Source organism: Pieris brassicae, chromosome 4, assembly GCF_905147105.1.
Source record: "Pieris brassicae chromosome 4, ilPieBrab1.1, whole genome shotgun sequence".
NCBI lineage: Eukaryota > Metazoa > Arthropoda > Insecta > Lepidoptera > Pieridae > Pieris > Pieris brassicae.
This window is the reverse complement of record NC_059668.1, coordinates 2,427,819-2,440,534: the sequence shown is the minus strand read 5'-3', so window position 1 is coordinate 2,440,534 and position 12,716 is coordinate 2,427,819. Positions and strand designations below refer to the sequence as shown.

The 12,716-nt window shown below is 31.9% G+C and overlaps 2 protein-coding genes and 1 long non-coding RNA gene across 4 annotated transcripts; 2 read left to right on the top strand and 1 right to left on the bottom strand.

Moving 5' to 3' along the window:
- Nucleotides 1-563: 563 nt before the first annotated feature.
- Nucleotides 564-1,992, top strand: LOC123708749 (60S ribosomal protein L15). The gene is made up of 5 exons (XM_045659608.1): nucleotides 564-661; nucleotides 915-1,106; nucleotides 1,191-1,327; nucleotides 1,435-1,545; nucleotides 1,709-1,992. Exons 2-5 carry the CDS (start codon nucleotides 935-937, stop codon nucleotides 1,901-1,903), a joined length of 615 nt encoding a protein of 204 aa, XP_045515564.1. The 5' UTR covers nucleotides 564-661; nucleotides 915-934; the 3' UTR covers nucleotides 1,904-1,992.
- Nucleotides 1,993-2,144: 152 nt separating this feature from the next.
- LOC123708750 lies at nucleotides 2,145-3,112 on the top strand. The gene is made up of 3 exons (XR_006753651.1): nucleotides 2,145-2,382; nucleotides 2,722-2,769; nucleotides 3,054-3,112. It is a non-coding gene; the product is annotated as an uncharacterized LOC123708750 (long non-coding RNA).
- A 338-nt stretch (nucleotides 3,113-3,450) lies between these two features.
- LOC123708588 (transmembrane and ubiquitin-like domain-containing protein 1) lies at nucleotides 3,451-12,233 on the bottom strand. Of its 2 annotated transcripts, XM_045659369.1 has the most exons (9): nucleotides 12,017-12,233; nucleotides 11,615-11,795; nucleotides 11,377-11,439; nucleotides 11,080-11,208; nucleotides 10,540-10,686; nucleotides 9,629-9,836; nucleotides 8,920-9,079; nucleotides 8,113-8,246; nucleotides 3,451-5,421 (listed from the first exon to the last, which is right to left on the bottom strand). In XM_045659369.1, exons 2-9 carry the CDS (start codon nucleotides 11,787-11,789, stop codon nucleotides 5,277-5,279), a joined length of 1,161 nt encoding a protein of 386 aa, XP_045515325.1. In that variant the 5' UTR covers nucleotides 11,790-11,795; nucleotides 12,017-12,233; the 3' UTR covers nucleotides 3,451-5,276. The 2 variants fall into 2 exon arrangements, with proteins under 2 accessions (XP_045515325.1, XP_045515326.1); XM_045659370.1 differs by lacking the exon at nucleotides 11,080-11,208.
- Nucleotides 12,234-12,716: the final 483 nt, after the last annotated feature.

Sequence of the window (12,716 nt, the reverse complement as noted above, 5' to 3'; positions counted from 1 at the left end):
TTAGAAAAATAGGGTTAGTTCTTCTTTTATTTTCAATGTCGGTAATAAAAAATTGGTCACTAGGTTTAAATATTAACCTCTAAAGAAGTCTTTAACAACTCTTTTTTGGTAAGTTTTATGAAGAAAAAAATGTCCAAAACTACATACAAATTTAGAAAATATTATTTACATGTATTGTAATTTGTATTTGATACCGCAAACACATCATCTAGTACACGATCCATCTAAATTGTTCATAGTCTGTTTTATTTATTTGTTAAATAAAAATAATATTATTAAAAGTATTACAGTATTGTCTGAGGGTCTAGTCATATTTTTACACTAAGTACCGCATTTGCGTAACTTTATTGTCGTAAACTCTTTGTTCGAAACCAAGAGAAATGTTAAGTTACACTACCGCAAAATAGTCAGCCTATCTCCGAGCGGGTCTGAAATACCAAATATTAATAAAGAATCACATAGAAACTTTCATCAATTTGAAGAAAGAGTAAATAAGGAACAGCAGTCACTTAATGTTTCACCAACCAACACACTCCATAGACATATTTATTACCTGTGCTAATTTTTGAAGTATAATCTGTTAGATATCTATAAACATCAATTTCTTTGACTTTAGCTCCAGTAGCTATCTTTTCCGGTTTAACTGTGGTGTGACCGAGACGTACGTGTTCCAACAAATTTTAAATCTTAATATAGTAAATTAATCTTTTGTGAAAGTTGCTTCGAAAGTAGTTATAAATACAAATCATTCAAATTATATTTTCTGTGATATAATATTTTGTGCTTAAGTTTCACAGATTTCGATTCTTGCAGATTATACTTCGGCATGTTATTCGGAATGTGTCTCAAATCGCTCTATTTGTGGCCAGACCGATGATGTGACTTCTGATCAATTCACTTGATTTTGTTGCTAGGTCTGCCACAGGCTCACAAGATGGGTGCGTACAGATATATTCAAGAGTTGTACCGCAAAAAGCTTAGCGATGTTATGCGGTTTCTATTGCGTGTCCGAGTATGGCAGTACCGCCAGTTAACTCGTATGCATCGTGCACCAAGGCCTACCCGGCCAGACAAAGCTAGAAGACTAGGATACCGTGCCAAGCAGGGTGAGTAAACTATAAGACATGCTGGTATGCGTGACATGTGTTTATATTGTTTAATATGATAATAATTGTAAACCATTATTTTAGGTTTCGTTATCTTCAGAATCCGCGTGCGTCGTGGTGGCCGCAAACGTCCAGTTCCCAAGGGTGCCACTTATGGTAAACCAAAAAGTCACGGGGTTAACCAATTGAAGCCTACCCGTAACCTTCAATCTATTGCTGAGGTAGGCATTTTTGTGATTAGCAAAACATGTGTTTTATTTTTCACTCTTAACCTAACTATTTATACGAGGGAATGTATCTAGTAATACTCATTAATCATCAATTCCAGGAGCGTGTCGGTCGCCGTTGTGGAGGTCTACGTGTGCTCAACTCGTACTGGGTCGCTCAGGACTCTTCATACAAATACTTTGAAGTTATCTTAGTTGACCCATCACACAAGGTAAGATTTTTTATTATTATGGCGTTATATTAAAGTTCTAAACACAGTCACATGTAGATATATAAAATTATTGGAAGTTAAAAATTGGTTTCTTACGTTTTAAACATGACTGTTATTCCTAAGATTTAGTTATCCAATATATATAGCATTCTTTATCTTTTAGGCTATCCGCCGTGACCCTAAGATCAACTGGATCGTGAATGCAGTCCACAAGCACCGTGAAATGCGTGGTCTTACATCAGCAGGACGGAGCTCAAGAGGTCTGGGCAAGGGTCATCGCTACTCGCAGACCAAGGGAGGCTCCCGGAAAGCTGCCTGGATCAGACGCAACACCCTACAGTTGCGCCGCAAACGATAAACGCATACATATTTTGGTCATTGACTTTTTATTTGGTATATATCTGCCAAACAGAAAGGCAATGGTTTTCAATAAAACTTTAAACATAAGCACTTACTTGTTATTTATTCAAAGGAAATTCAGTTTTACATCAAATGTGTAAGTATCTTATAAACACTTTATTTTTATTGTTGATGAAATGTATTTTAATTTAGTGTTTTTGTTTACAGGGGCACAATTCTCCCATCCTAAAAGGTAAATTTTTATATAACTAAACATTTTACTTTAGTCCCATTTAAATGATGAATTTTTATGTCATGCACCAATCTGAAAGGTTTTGCTGAATACTCACCTATTTTTTATCTGATAGTTACAATCATATTAAACTAGCAGTTTATCTATGAACAAAATATTCAAAGTCGTATCTTTACAGGTTCAACCTTCAGGAATACTGAAGTGTGAATCTTTTGTCAGCTGAAAAACAGTTACTAGGCATTGAGGTAAGATTTCTAAAACTGATTTAAAAACTTATCTAGCTAATAAATTTTACACTAGACAACCCTGGAGTAGAAAAATAAAGCTGGAAGGGGTAATATTAACTGTCTCGGCATAATTTGTTATTGAAGTAGTGCTATAGCTCAAGTAAAAAATTAATTGAATTACCTTCTAAGTTATCTTACTCCATAAGTAAACCTCTTTAATGATGATAACATGCTTAATGAAATGCGCAACCCTGATTACCACGCATTATTCTTCCTTGGATGGCTGATATTCTTTCTTTCTGTTTAAATTACCAATTTTATGGAAAATATGTTAAACCTTTTAATTTTTTTATACAGATAGTCCAGTTTCCCATGGAAGATTGTGATGAGATTTATGTCTAAAAGGTAAGGTTTTTAACATAACTTATCTAACTATTGCTTAACTAATCTTCAATCAAATGAAATTGTTATCCAAATTCTTTTATAACTTCATTAATAACCTGTTAATGTTAACACTGAATTTGGAAAGAGTAAATCTTGTCTAGGTGAGGCTACTGTTAACTTTAATTTTCAATATCCTCAATCCGGCAAGAAACATTCACTTGTTAAGAATTTGATCTTAAATATCTTTATATAATATATACTAATGATATTAAACAAATAGTTAATCATTTCTTTTTAATTTACAGGTACAACTCGATCACCACTGCCAACCAATCTCATTTGTAAATAAATAAAGTTTTAAGTAGAATTTCTTTTATTTCTCACTTCAACTAACCTTGAAACCTATAAATCAGGAGGATGCAGTTCTATTATTATGAACTAATTCAATAGATTAACTTAATAAAGTTGTCTAGAATTTAATTGAATATTGAAGTAAATTGGTAATATTAAATGAGAAAATAGTTCTTATGAAATCCAATAACGATACTTTTTTTTGCATGACAGTATATATAGGAGTATTATAAAGAAAACGAAAGCTTGAAAATATATTAATTAATATCAACTCATTTATTTGGATTTTTATAACGGATAGGAATGGTAAAATTATAAATTGTGTTTTATGGAAATAAAAAACCATTTATTCCTTAGATTCTTTTATCTTACAATTAAATAACAATACATGCTGATAGTCGTGAGAAACTCATAAAATGGTGATAAATTATACAAAATTCCGTATATTAGTGAGAAAGTAAGGTACAAGAACTTATGAAATATTTACAAATTAAGACCATCGCAATGTTGTTACTTTTGGACGGCCTTTAACGATCGCCGAAATGAAAAGGTAATTAATAAAATATTTACATCTTATGTTAAAATAGTACATACAATAACCGCAATTTAATATTCGGTGCAAAATAATTAATTACAATGGTAGTGAATCGAGCAAAATTGACGTCCACCAACTCTATATAATGGGCCCAGTAAATGTACATATATTAGTTTATCGCTGATATAATTTTACCCACGCTATAATCAGACTTTATAGTTAAAAACTACGAAAAATCTACAATTATAAAGTAAAAAATCTCAATAACACTGATCTATCTACTGACTCATAAAATAAGGTTGGTAAAAATTATGCGTTATACAAATTAAACACGAAATAAATTACATAAAAATTATGTACTAAATAATAAAACTATGACATAATTCCAGAAAAAAATAAAGTTATATAATGTTACATTTGGAAACGCCACATATAAAATATAGGGATGTATTAAGATTATAAATTTACAATTTCTAGAATAAATTTAACTATTAGACTGAAAACAAAGTAATTCCCGCACCTCTAAGCCTTAATAAAAAGCCAAAGAATTTACAACAAAACTATTGTCTCACACAAAACATTTCAAATCTCAAAAATGTTAATAATATATGTACAATATTTATTTTCGATATTTCTACAAGAAATTTGTAATGTCCTTATTAAATGTCTAAGCCACACATTACAAGTACTATCACTATTTGCTTTGTTATAAATTCTATGAATTTAAGATATGATATACAAATTTATAATATATTGAGGCCAAATATCCCTCAACTGTGGATTTCATTTATTACGAGCTTGATTTTGGCGACCATTTAACTATAGCGACGTTAAATCGAAATCCCTTGAATGCTATGTTTAGTAGTGAGGTAAGCGTATCCTTTTGGGAGTTAAATTGAACCCTCAGTTACAAAGTGATATTCTGAGTAGCGACTGTATTTCTAATCCGAATATGTGTATCTCTTTACCTTTGCCTGTAAGTACCTCCGGATATAATGACGAAATTAAAGCGGGCTCTACGTCTTCGTTATATCGAGATTCCACTATATTTGCCTTATAAAAATTATCCTTTAATCGCTTTGATTATTTAGAACTATATATTGTCCACCAATCCACCACCACCAAAGTCAGTTACAGTTAGTTACATAAAGGATTAACAAAACTAAATCCAATGGGAAGCAATCATCAAGGTTATGCAATCAGGCAATCGATTTCATATGAATTGCACTGCTTAAATTATAATCAAAGATAATTACACTAAACACCGCGTACGACTGTAAGTATCTATCAGTCAATAAAACCAAATAACAGAGATTTCACGTGTACAGTTTGTCTAAATATTATAACACAATTTGTTAATTTTGCAATATACATATAACCGAAAAGAGTAGGCCGAAATTTGTAGGGCCCCAAACATAAATGTACCGAAATTACTTATACAAAAGTTTAAGACTGAATAGTTAAAAAAAGTAAATAATGTTAATGTTTGGCTTTAGATTTGGTAATATTAAAATCTCAAGTACTAGACATTTTGATTAGCAAAGCATCTTATAAAAAAAGCATAAATTAAAAAAATAGTAAAATTGCCCAAATTAAAAAGCTATACAAACCCTTTCAATGAAAACCTAGTTAAGCATTCTCCTCAATTGTTAGGCAGCTGATGCGGGCGTCGCTCGAAGTGGAATGTGTCGGAAAGATAAAGGCCGAATATGGCAATACTGTAGAACACCGTCAGCCCGAATAAAGCGACACTGGCACTCACCGTGAACATGTTCGAGTATTCGCACCTGGAAGCATTTTTACTATGAGCGCACGTTAAAGTTGTTAAGTTAAAATGAAGCTTAACTCTCAATACAGATTGCGATGTTTTTGAATGCAATTTCGAATAGTTTACTCAATAATCGTACAGCTTTTGTCGTAACGTGGGAATAGCACGGTACAAAAACTCAACAACTTTGTAGCAATTGCTATTCTTCGGATCGTAACCACCTTAAACATTTAATTTATTCCAATATGACAGATTAAAAACTGACCATGTCTTTTAGTTAGTTTTGCCTTATCAGAATTTAGCAGAATGAGACTAAAATAAACATCATTCCGTTTTTATTAATATACTTAAAACTCATACAGGCTACAGGAATATTTATTTGTATTAGGTTGGGGAAAAGTCTTTACGCATTATAGTATGTATTAATTTGTAATAAAATCTCTTTGGGTATTTGTATCTGTCTGGTTTTGGTATCATTAAAAGTTTAAATTTTAAAGAAGATAATTCCAAATTCAAATTAGGAAAATGTGTGATTTTTATTTATTTTTCGTACTATCAAGATGAGTGAATCTAATGAAGGAATTCGATACATTTTAAAATTTTACTACAAAAAAAGGTAAAAATGCACCACAAGCCGCCAAAAAAATTTGCGATGTTTATGGACCTAGTGCAGTGTCTGTGAGAGTAGCACACACACACACACACACAGTTGGTTTTAGCGTTTTCACGTTTCGTTTAGAGAAATTTTGATGTCAAAGATGCACGTCGCCCTATTACGAATAAAATAGATGAAATTTTTGAAAAAGTGGAGCAAGATTAGCATATCAGTAGTTACGACGTAGTTGCAGAACTGGTTATACAAAACCACCACAAAACAGTTTTGGCGCATTTGAAAAAAAACTGGGTACACAAAAAAGCTCGTTATTTGAGTACCTCACGAGCTCACTGAAAGAAACCTAATGAACCGTGTACTCCTTTGTAAGTGGTGACGAAAAGTGGATCACATACGACAAGAACGTGCGAAAAAGGTCGTGGTCAAAGGCCGGTAAGGCTTCACAGACTGTGACGAATCCCGGGTTAACTCGCAACAAGGTGATGCTGTGTGTGTGCGGTCTGACTGGAACTGCATTATTCATTATGAGCTGTTACCACCAGGCAGGACCATCGATTCTGAACTCTACTGCGAACAACTGATGAGATTAAAGCAAGAAGTTGAGAGAAAGCGGATTAATCAACAGGAGGTGGTTTTTCAGCATGATAACGCTAGACCTCCCACACCTTTAGCCACTCAGCAAAAATTAAGAGAGCTTGGCTGGGAGGTGTTAATGCATTCGCCGTATAGTCCTGACCTTGACCTTCCGATTTCCACCTGTTTCGGTCTCTTCAGAATTTTTTAGTCAGTGTCAGCTGAACATCACGAGAGGACTGCCAAAACCAATTGTCGCGGTATTTTGATCAGAAGCTCCAAAATTTCTATAGCAATGAGATCAGTCCCTTTATACAAGATGGCAAAAAGTAATCGAACAAAATGGTACCTACATACTTTAGTTAAATGCAAATAAACTATATCAAAATTTTGTGAATTTTTTTCTTAAAGAACGCGAAGAACTTTTTCCGCAGCCTATATAACAAAAAACTATAATACTAAAGATATAGCCAAATATGGAATACATTATATATACAAGAAAGGTTCAAACATTTACGAAACTCAAAGGAAAAAATTAATAAAAATTATTAAAACATGTGTATGTTATAAAACGTAAGATGAGAATTTTTTTAGTATTGTCTTTTGTTAAAATAGCTTTTACACATTAGGAAAAACACTTTTTGAACAGATTAAAGTTATGTATTATTATTAAAAACTTATAATTATTTACATAATTCTACATTTTAAATTTTTTTCGACGTTTCGCGTGCTTTTCAGCGTGCGTGGTCACGGTGACTGAAGACAAAAGGTGTTAAATGTCAAAAGTATCGCAGCTGCTGATATTTTTATTTAAATTATTTAAGTTGTAGTTCAATAGAATAAAAATGTGTTTTATTAAAAAAATAATTAAACGTTTTGAAGCTATGTAACTACATTGTTGTTTATACCATCCCTTAATCCAACTGGATAATAAATAGTATATTTACATGAACCTATGGTTACCAAAGCGATTTCAAAAGTTATTACTTAATCAACAGCGTGTATTATTTCCTCGATATACGTACTCGACCATACAATAATAATGATCAATTATTATTTTTGAACTAATAATGTATTCCAGACATCACTTTGCTGCGGAGTTATCTTCTGAGAGTCGTGTGCGTCTAATATTCAACGGGCGCGTGTTAGTGGACGAAGCGGCAACTGTCAAGCTGTCGTTCATGCTTTGATACATCCTAAGCGGAATACACCTCCACAGGTACTTCACATTATACCTACCCATATAATTTGAAACGTACCCATATATCGTGAAACTTATAATGAAATTTTATTTTTTTTCCGACGTTTCGCGTGCATTACAACGTGCGTGGTGTAAAGCACGCACAAAAAAAATTAAAATAATGTAAATAATTATAAGTTTATAATAATAATACATAGCTTCAATCCGTTTAAAAAGTGTTTTCTTAATGTGTAAAAGCTATGTTAACAAAAGACAATAATATTTATCTCCATAAATAAATAGGGAAAATTATATGCCATACATTAAGAAATCATGTTTTATACCTGAAGAACCACACGACCGTAACCGCTACGCTGACTAATGTCATCAGGATATTCTCGAGGTCCCAGCTTCGTTCAGCAGCCGGAGCCTCCGACATCACAGCGTGGCCTGTCGTTGCTGGCTCAGTTGGGTTTGCCTAGAAATTGATTAATAACTTAATAATCGCTTTTAATCGCTTTTAGTGTAGTGTAATATAGCCTACATATTAAGGTTCTAAGGTTTTAAACAAGGAGATAAGATCTCATCGTTAGTATTTTTCATCATCAATAACGAACAAACAACGTTTTTATTTCAATAGACTATACTTTTTATTTATATAAAACTAGCTGTCTCGACAATAAATAAAAACATTATCCAAAAACATAGTGCTTATTATTATATTGCTCTATGATCTGATATAATAATCTATGATGTGCATAAAACAATATATTTTTGTGTCATCTTTAAAAAATAAACGATATTTGCATTTGACAGTTAATTCAAATAACTGACTGTTAATATTAAATTTTTTTTTCTTTCATACGAACCGTCTCCTGACAAAACACAACAAAAAAATAATTAGCCAATTACTGTATCCGTTATCGCGTGATGCGATGACCAAGAGAAATAGATTAATTTTTATATATAATATTCTTTACAATCGAACAAGCCCAATTAATATAATATTATATCATTATATAAGCAACAGGATATTATCTGTTACAAACAAAAAAGTGATTACTAAGGCAACTATTTCTATAATTATTAACACAAAATTAAAATCTCAGCTACAATTACAATTTTATATGGGTAGGTATAATGCGAAGTACCTGTGGAGGTGTATTCCGCTTAGGATGTATCAAAGCATGAACGACAGCTTGATGGTGCAACCCACACGCGCGTAAAGTTGCCGCTTCGTCCACTAACACGCGCCCGTTGAATATTAGACGCACACGACTCTCAGAAGATAACTCCGCAGCAAAGTGACGTCTGGAATACATTATTAGTTCAAAAATAATAATTGATCATTATTATTGTATGGTCGAGTACGTATATCGAGGAAATAATACACGCTGTTGATTAAGTAAAAACTTTTGAAATCGCTTTGGTAACCATAGGTTCATGTAAATATACTATTTATTATCCAGTTGAATTAAGGGATGGTATAAACAACAATGTAGTTTCTGGTGAAATGCTTCTACTGCTGAGGTCTCCCGTAAAGTTTGTATTTGTGTAAGCAGCTCCAATAACTCTTAGTAGAACAAACCTATTGACTTGTATAATATTTGAGATACTTAAGAAAATATTATGGTGATATATGGCGGAAAATATTTAAACTATTTGAGTCACAAATTATTATGGAGGAAATATCAAACATATTGAATTATTACCACCTCATTACACACAAAGCAACAACAAAAGACTGACAACCATATTATCACTTGGAGACTTATCTTTCCAGACAACCACAGCAGCCATCAACAATAAAAATGTAACCTCTTTTATCAGAACTTACAAAATAATTGATAAAACACTAACCCTTTAAAATCTTTAAGTAGCTCATCCAGACTACCCTCAACTTCTTTAAGTGTGTCATTGAGATATTTTAACTTTATCGAGATCTTGTTAGACTGGTCATTCTCCACACTTTCAGAGGAAGTGCCCTCAGCCTCCTCCACAGGACTACTTGTATTTGGAATTGGCTCTTTACTTGTACTAGTTGTGGGAGCTTCTGTGGTGTTTCTTTCTGAAAATTAATGAATAAATGGAAATTAAAAATAATTTACTTAAGATTCTAATATAACTAAACCCAATCTAGATAAAAAATCTTTCATGACACTCATGAAAAAGTACATGATAGTGCATGCAAGTATCAGCAAGTAACTAAATAAATATAAAATATGAATCAATATCATGCACTGCAATGTATCAAGACTCTTATATATCTGGATTATTTTAAGTGTCACCATTAATACTTGTAATAAAAATTTGTTATAATCAAAATTAGATAAACATTAAAATGTTGCTTCTTATTAACAAATAATTTAAATAAAATAAGCCAATGTATAAGTTGCAGTAAAGTAGTTAAATCAAAGAGTTAATTGAATCTCTAGACAGTTAATTAAATAGTTAGTTAACTAATTAAGTAGCACCGACAGATTTTACGTCAATTTTCAGCAGTGTTGCCAGATCAGAGGATTTCCCCCCTAGATTTAGGGGTTTCACAACTGAGTTAGGGGCAGAATAGGGCGAAATAATTTTTGGGACATTTTCAGGGGACATTTCAAAAACATACATTTACTGTGACATATATAAGATAATTATTAAACTATTTTAGTAACATCACATTTATATAAGGAACAATGATCAAAACTATGTCAAGATACTTTATATATAATCCTAATAGACAACAAATAGCTTTTAATAATAAACTAGTATTATTTATTTACCATGTTGCAAGGGTACGTCTTCTTCCATAGCACTGACTATACTATCCATTTCTCTTATTTGGGCCTCACTGGCTGGCTCCAAATCCACATGTGTCTCAGTCTCTGTGACATTGGTCTCAACTGCTATTTGTGATGTACTTGGTGTCGCTAAAACAAAGCAAAAACAATATTAATCACTAATGAAATAATCATATGCTGCTACTTACACAAACACATTGACTTTCAAGCAAATTATGCATTCCTAAAACAATATCTATTTCAGCAAAATTTATTGAGCCGAGAGGGAAAAGAAGGTTATTATATATACTTAGAACTTTAGGGTACATGTTTATGCACATAACATACACATAAAAATATGAAATCTTTGATATAATAAACATGAATATATTTTATATTGAAGACAATTACGGGACCAGAACATAAAACTATTTCATTCAAATACTCAAGGAACCGAGAAAGACAATATTTATATATTTACTTAAAATAAACTTTTGAGCTACAGAGTCAGTCTCAGATAAAGTAACGTAATAGATTCCTTACCATCAACAACTCTATAAAAATGTAACCGATTATTGTCTAACATAGCCATGTCTGCATCCACAATACTATCCATTTCTTGTATGGGAATCATATGATTTCCATCGCTACTGTTGGATGTTGATGTGGTGGCTAAAATGTTATTTTTCTTTTAGACTTAATGACATGCTGGGAGCAAGTAAGCGGTATTTTTGTTAGTACTACCTTAACAACCTCAAAAAGTCTGATACATAAATATTAATAACAGAACTTAATAATACTGGTAAATAAATATTGTTTTGATTTGATACTGTTACTTACTTAATGGTTCTGATGCAAAAGGTGTAATATGAGTATGTGATCTTGTCCGGGATAAAGGAGGTCCTGTAAAAAATAATAAAACCTTAAACTGCAAGAATTAAACCAATAGTACAATTAAAAAACACAATTTTGATCCAAAATAATTCTTTTTAAATCACTATAACAAAGACCTATATTATTAAAAAACAGCAAAACAATACAAAAATGAATGAGTCTTGTAGAAATAAGTGTTACTTACTAGTTCTTATGCTCACAGTTACAGGATGAGTAACGCGAGATCTCATTAATAATACTGTCCTGTACCTATCAGGTCGAGAGTTTGTAGACCACCATGCCAATGATGCAATAACAATCACCATTACAGTTATCATAAACTGTATCACTTCATCTCCTACTCCAGCTATTAAAGACATTCTGTTCTGAAAATCATCATCAAGTTTTAAGTAATCTATAATAAATCATTATATTCTTTAAGAAAAGAGAGTAACATTCTTTTGTCGATACAAATTAATGAACTTGTAAAGTTCCCTAAAAAGAAAACATGTTCTAAAAGAAATACAGTAAAAATAATACTATTAGCCATTAACATATGCCAAGGTCATGTCCAAGGCAACGATACAATTCTAATGTGAATACATACCTTTTTTTAAACTCTCAAACACAAAGACATTTAATGTTAACACAATCTTCTTGGAAGTTTCAAATGAACCTAGTGTGATAGAACATAATACTATTTAATGATAAGACGCAGGCAACTGCCAGCGATATGGAGATGTTATTCCTATAACGAGAAATTTTAATACGCCTAATACTTAATTGTTATCAGGGTAAAATAGGTAAGTTATTCATATAAATTTTTATATAAGGCTTAAGGCCACCACAAAAATAATTAAAATTATTTTATTTTATTATTTTCAAAAATGTAGTTGACACTTGACAATTGATAAAACTAATTTTGACATAACGATATGACATCTACATCATCATGATGTTTAATAGTAGCGCTGACATATTTTACTTCATTCTTCTACAGTGTTGCCAGATCAGAGGATTTCCCCCTAGATTTAGAGGTTACACAACTGAGATAGGAGCAGAATAGGGCGAAAGAATTTTTGGGGATTTTTAGGGGACATTTAAAAAACTCGCTAAATACAGATTTCCTCATTTTGGAACAAGTACGAACACATCGTAAGAATAGGATCTGTGTGGTTAACCTTACTAATTGTATATTCAATTAACCAAAAATCGAATAAAACTTGAACCTGTCAATCCATTTTCTATTACAGATACTTTGCGCAATGCCTTTCATTTCCCATCAATCCCAACATGACCGCCGCTTT

Coding starts and splice junctions, on each gene's coding strand:
- LOC123708749 (XM_045659608.1), top strand. CDS start 935: ATGGGTGCGTACAGATATATTCAAGAGTTGTACCGCAAAAAGCTTAGC. Junction 1,328..1,434: donor ACCTTCAATCTATTGCTGAG/GTAGGCATTTTT, acceptor CATCAATTCCAG/GAGCGTGTCGGTCGCCGTTG. Junction 1,546..1,708: donor TAGTTGACCCATCACACAAG/GTAAGATTTTTT, acceptor TTTATCTTTTAG/GCTATCCGCCGTGACCCTAA.
- LOC123708588 (XM_045659369.1), bottom strand. CDS start 11,789: ATGTCTTTAATAGCTGGAGTAGGAGATGAAGTGATACAGTTTATGATA. Junction 10,687..11,079: donor TTTTTATAGAGTTGTTGATG/GTAAGGAATCTA, acceptor GCTTTGTTTTAG/CGACACCAAGTACATCACAA. Junction 9,080..9,628: donor CTACTTAAAGATTTTAAAGG/GTTAGTGTTTTA, acceptor AATGTATTCCAG/ACGTCACTTTGCTGCGGAGT.